General features: G+C 58.5%; 1 protein-coding gene across 6 annotated transcripts in view; it reads left to right on the top strand.

The window, feature by feature from the left end:
- The window catches only part of RASAL1 (RAS protein activator like 1), a 31,508-nt gene continuing 25,508 nt past the window's right edge, over positions 1 to 6,000 (top strand). For 3 of the 6 annotated variants that reach the window (XM_068989794.1, XM_068989793.1, XM_068989792.1), the window contains exons 1-2: positions 16 to 80; positions 4,722 to 4,778. In XM_068989794.1, the coding sequence (XP_068845895.1) occupies positions 16 to 80; positions 4,722 to 4,778 (122 nt within the window). Of the gene's footprint in view, positions 81 to 4,721; positions 4,779 to 6,000 lie in introns of all 6 variants that reach the window. The other 3 variants (XM_068989796.1, XM_068989795.1, XM_068989797.1) reach the window with 2 other exon arrangements.

Here is a 6,000-nt window from a genome sequence, read left to right as displayed (position 1 = left end):
TTGGGGCTGGGCGCCATGGCCAAAAGCAGCTCCTTGAACGTCCGCGTCGTGGAGGGCCGGGCGCTGCCCGCCAAGGATGTGTGAGTACCCCCGGGGCCAGTCGGGGATGAGGGGCATGCCGGGCATGGATGGGGACGGGGTCGCCCCATTCGGCGTGCCAGGGCAAGTCGGTGAAATGGGAGAGGGGTTCTTGTCTGAAAACAACACTGGGGCTGATCCACCGTCGCGAGGCGAGAGGCCCCCTGCCCATCGCTCTCCTGGTGGAGGGGGCACTCAGACTTAGCAGATGCCCCGCCCAGCCGCCAGGAAGGGGGTGTCTTTGTTCCTGGGATATACTAAAGGGGGTCTTCCAGGGCTTCAGCCCTGGGGCTTATAGTATCAGATTCTGTCAGAGCTAGGGAGAGGATTTAGGGGTGGAGGGCTCCCTTCCTTAGTCCAGGCAGGTGTTGGAGGTGGGGTTTCTCCAGGCCTGGGTGGGCACCGATTCAGAGAACCCTGGGAGGGGCCCCAGAGGGCCTGGGATCCAGGCAGCCCCAGCATTCCTTTGCAAGCATCTGGTGGTTAGGTTTGCAGAGTGTCACCAGGTGGCCCACTGGCCAGGCCTGGGGGAAACCGTTCCGCTGGACCCAGAGCCCTTAGCGCCTCAGCCAGCAGTGCCCAGCCCCGTGGGGGGCCTTCCTTGATGCTAAGCTGCATGAAGAGCCAACTTCCCCCTGCAGCCCCCTCCCCAGCCAGGTGATGGGGTCCCCGCAGTACCAGTCCTTGACTGTGCTTCCCTCCGGGCTGAGTCAGCAGTTGCTGAATCAGCAGAATGGAGGGAGGGGTCCCCCTCCTGCTTTGGCCTGGAGCCCAGAAGGGGCTCTGAGGGTGTGGGTATCTGGAACAGGTGTGGGATCCTTGACAGGGCATTGACTGTATGACCTTGAACCTGATCCTCTCCAGGTCTGGATTTCCCCTCTGAGCAAGGGGAACCCTGGACAGGGAGTCTGCAAGCCTCGTGCAGTTATGAGGGTAGAAAAATCACTTAGGATTTACCCAGGGGGCCAGGGGGAGCAGGAATGTGGATTCTGAGCCTTTGCACAGGCTGGGTCTTAGCTCTGCCCTAACACCTCCAGCAGGGGGTCCCAGTGAGAAGGGTGTCCTGCCTTTGACTTCATGAACCTTCCCCTTCCCAGCCCTGGAGCTCTGTCAACAGGGAAGCTCCTTAGAGCAGTTCTAGCTGCCCCCATCCTCATCAGTGGCCCCCAAAACAAGCATCTGAGGAAAGCAGAGAGCTCGCTTGCTGCGCCAATGCAGTGTCTAGACAAGCCCCCTGTCTCCCCTCTTCTGAGATGCTCTTTCAGAGCCCTTGAGCATTAGCAATTCTGGGACTGTTGAGGCAATGAGGTCGCCTGGCAGCTGCTGGGGAGGTGATATGGGAGACTTTTCAGAAATGGGTTTCCCTCTCTCGGTGCTCCGGTCTCTACCAGTCCTGGGTGAGGGCCATAAGGGAGCGGTGGGTGTTGTCCTTGGACCCAGACACGGCTTGCAGGGCTTCCTCTGCTTCTCCTGGGGAGGGAATTGACTCATACTTGATCCCTGAGTCTCTTGGTTGCCCCTCCTCCCCCCCAGTTCCCGGGCCAAGGTGAGCTCTAGGTGGGCCTCACCCCAGTACCAAGGTAGGGGAAAGTGACTAGGCCCCAGTTGGGGATCCCGCCAGCCTGCCTCAGTTTCCCTAGCTGTTGGTGCCCTTCTCAGAGGGGCTCCCTCATAGCATGCTGGGATCTCCATGCCCATGGGGACTCCTAGAGGGGGGTATGTCCTCTTTCCCCTCTCCTAAGGGAGAGGGCTCAGAATCTTTCTGAAACCTCCCCAGGTTTGAGAGGGCTCCAACCCTGGCTTGCAGGAGGCCTCAGCTGATAATTTGAGTTATTTCTGTCATTCACAATAGCGGCTATATGTGGTCGAAGGCTTCCTACGGGCCAGATCCTGTGCTTAACACTTTTTAGAGTCTTATTGGCATTACCATTTTATGAATGGGCAAACTCAGGCTCAGAGAGGCATAGTCACTTGCCCAAGGTCACACAGCTGGGATTTGAATACTGACTGCTTCCAGGCACCCACCTGCCAATGCAGATGATATAAGAGATGTGGGTTCGATCCCTGGGTTGGGAAGATACCCCTGGAGTAGGAAATGGCAGCCCACTCCAGTATTCTTGCCTAGAGAATACTATGGACTGAGGAGCCTGGAGAGGGCTACAGTCCATAGAGTCACAAAGATTCAGACATGACTGAAGTGACTTAGCACGCACACACCAGACGCCAAGCAGACTGCACAGGCGATGGCCCAGGGGCCAGCTTTCCCACACTTGAGGTGGGGCAGGGACCGTGGGAGAGGCCAAGGGTCTGGAGAGATCCAGGGTCTGGAGGGGGCAGCCCCCTCCCGCCACTGTAGCCCCTACCTGATAGGAGGCTGATAAGGCCTTCGTGCGTCAGAGTCCTGGAGCTGACGTGCTCCACTCCCAGAGGGGCCCAGGGGTCAGGCTGGGTGAACAGGAGGAGGCGTGGCTCCCAGCCCTTTTCTAGTGGATTCCAGCCTGTCTGTCCTACAGCTGCTGTTGGGGAAACCAAGGGATGGGAGCCTGCCTAAAAGAGCTCAGGGATAGAGGATGTGAAGAGAGACACGAGATGGAGGGGGTGTCACCCAGCCATGGGCATCTGGAGGGGAAAACTGAGGCTCCCAGTGTTACTCAACCCAATGGGTTTGGAATAGATCCAGATGGGAAAACAGGCCTGGGGCATTATGCCAAAGGGAAGCCAAAGAGGAATGCGGAGGCACAGGTTGCCGACCAGACTGAGATGTTCAGGGATGGAGAGCAGATGGGGAAATGAAGGCACACTCGTCAGAGCGAGCTGAGGGAAAGCAACCAAAGAGGAAACGGCGGCGCGCAGAGGGCTCAGGCAGCAGACAAGGTTGGAGCAGCTCCTGGTGCCATGTCCCTCTTTCCCAGGATCCCTGGTGTTTGTGGATCAGCGACAGACTGAACCGAGAGAGGGTGGAAGAGAGAGGGCGGGGGCTGGAGTACCTGGGAACGGGGCCATGTGGGGAAGGGATCTTGAGTTGGAGTGCAGGTGGCGTTGGTTGGAAACATGTATGCTAAGCCCCACAGACCCGAGTTCAAATCCCGACTCTGCCAGGCTGTGGAGGGAGGGGGACGGAGGCACAGCTCCTTCCCCAAGGATCTGAGTGTTCAGAAGTGGCAGGGAGCTGTGGAGACAGACACGAAGCACAGAGATACAAGGGAGCAAGGTGACGTCATGTGCTCAGAGGGATCAGAGGGCAGTTTTACACCGTCCACTGTCGGAGGACGGTGGTCATCAAGGACCACCTCTCTGAGGCAGTGACTTTGGGGCTGAGGTTTGAATGAAAAGAACAGTCATTCAAGAACAGAGTAGGTGTCTTAGGATGGTGGAACAGCAAGTGCAAAAGCCCTGAGGCTGGACTGAGCTTGGTGGAAGACAAGGGAATCCTGTGTGATGGGATGCGGGCAGGGGTGGGGGAAGTCATGAGGAACCCTGGTCAGCTTGGGATGGACAAGTAACTCTTATAATGAAGAGGGGATGGAACTGGCTTTGGTTGGCTAACGGCTCATGGCTACTCAAGGGGTTGCAGCCCATCTTGGGATGGACTAGTAACCCTTATTATGAAGAGGGGACGGAACTGACTTTGGTTGCCCCAGTGGCTCATGGCTACTCGAAGGGCTGCATCCCATCTTGGGATGGACTAGTAACCCTTATTATGTAGGGGGGATGGAACTGGCTTTGGTTGCCCCAGTGGCTCATAGCTACTCAAGGGGTTGCAGCCCATCTTGAGATGGACTAGTAACTCTTGTAATGAAGGAGGAATGGAACTGGCTTTGGTTGGCTAACGGCTCATGGCTACTTGAGGGGATGCAGCCCGTCTTGGGATGGACTAGTAACCCTTATGAAGAGGGGACAGAACTGGCTTTGGTTGGTCAGTGTCTCGTGGCTGCTTGAGGGGCTGCAGCCCATGTCTCCTACTGGTTGAGTTTTGAGGTCTGGCTACCCTGGTCTGTGCTTGCAGTGAGAGCATCCACTGAGGGCCATCCCCACTGAAGGCTGAGCTATGCAGTGTCCTCTCCCAGGGAAACTCCCAACGGAGGGGGCAGCACATACCCCGAGGGTGGGGTTCAGGTGTCTGGGAAGAGCTCTGGGGCCAGCTGTGATGCATCACACCACACATTAGCTTCTTTAGCTCCTTCCCCTGCCCTAAGAGGTGTGTGGAAATATTGTACCCAACTTACAGAGCAGAGAAACTGAGGCCCACGGAGGGGCGAGGACTTGCTGGGGTTCCACAGTGAGCAAGCTTGAGGCCAGGGATGCCTCACCAGATGAGCACAGGCTCTGGCCCAGCGCTTTGGGCTTCCTGGGCCCAGGACTCTGCATGTTCTGGTTTCGGGTCTCAGTGCTCTGTTTCTCTGGGTGGAAGCCCTGGGCCCATTCAAGGAGGTCAGGCACACAGTGGGTGGCTGCTGGGCAGCCATGACATGGTCTGCTGGTCCCCAGAGGTCCTGTCTCTACTGAACTTGCTGTGTGACCCTGGGCAAATCCCCTCCCCTCTCTGGGCCTTAGTTGCCCCCGTCTATAAAACGAAGGTGGACTGGGATCCCCACTCTGGTCTACCCCCTCAAGCCTGCTCCCCAAACCTTCTCCTTCTGCAGGTCGGGGAGCAGTGACCCCTACTGCATAGTGAAAGTGGACGACGAAGTTGTGGCCAGGTGAGGCGGGGAGAAGCCAGGCATGGGGCGAAGGAGATGGGGGAGTCCAGGTGTAAGGATTCACATTGAAAAGAGAACCTTGGGGGGCAGACTTACCCCACGGATGGACTCGCTGGCCTGATGGTGGGTGTTTTGTGCCCCAGCCACGGGGCTGGATGGTGGGGTCTGTGGGGTCCGGCTCCTCTGTCCATCTAGTCCCACCAACTGGCCACCACCTTCCCGCTTGCCTGCGTCCTGGGGCTGACTCAGCGGCTGCCAGCTTGCACCTCCCCGGGGGCGGGCATCTCATGCTTGGCTGGGCTGGCTGGTTCTGGGCCTGCTGGGTGCTGCGGGCACTGGTGTGTGTGTGTGTGTGTGTGTGAATGTGTGCCCAGTTGGACCTGCATGTGAGTGTGTATGGTGTGTGGGGAAGTGTTGGAGGGCTGGTGTGAATGCCTGTGACCACCGGTGTGTATGCCTGTGGGTGTGCAGACTCAGAGGCTCGCATTGTGTACCAGCGTGTGGGGTGTGTACGCCTGTGTGCACACGTGGGCTGCCATGTACATGCATGTGTGCACCGATGCCTGCTTATTTGGGTACACAGGCGCCACTGTAAACACGTGAGAATGTGAAGATGTCTGGTTGTGTGAGCGAGTCTCAGGCTGGGCTGGGCTTGGTTGCCGCCCCCGCAGGCCGAGGGACAGCTCTCAGCCCCCGCAGGCCTGAGGGGCGTGGGTGGGCGGGCGGCTGAAGCCTTGGTTCCTATGGAGACGGAGGATTCAGGATCCTCCTGGCGCCAGTTCTGGTCCAGATGGGCTGGGAGCTGGGGGCAGGGAGCCCATGTTGGGGAGGGTCAACCAGCAGCACCCCAGCCAGTCTCTGTGTTTATCCCCCCTCACTCTCTCTGTGTTTACCCTGCCCCCTTCCCACACTCTGTGACACAGCCCCCAAGCCCACAGCCTGATTTTCTGCGTGACCCCAGGCTGCTGTCTCCCCCTCTCTGGTTCTGAGGACCCTCCAAGTTCAGGGGCTGGGGAGCCTGGGGGGACTTCCAACTGGAAAGAGGGTGCGGTAGGGGGGAAGCGAGTGTTTGGAAAGAAGGGTCGGTCTGATGGAGCGGCCCTGGTCTGTGTGTGTGCGTGTCCATGTTCACACTCTACTGGGGGAGAGTGTGGTGGAAGCGAAGTGGGGCTTGAGTTCCCAGCTGGAGACTGAGGCCAGGTTGTGGTGGTGAGAGCACCAG

The sequence above is a fragment of the Capricornis sumatraensis genome, chromosome 17 (genome assembly GCF_032405125.1).
Source record: "Capricornis sumatraensis isolate serow.1 chromosome 17, serow.2, whole genome shotgun sequence".
Classification (NCBI taxonomy): domain Eukaryota; kingdom Metazoa; phylum Chordata; class Mammalia; order Artiodactyla; family Bovidae; genus Capricornis; species Capricornis sumatraensis.
This window is presented reverse-complemented; position numbering and strand designations above follow the sequence as displayed.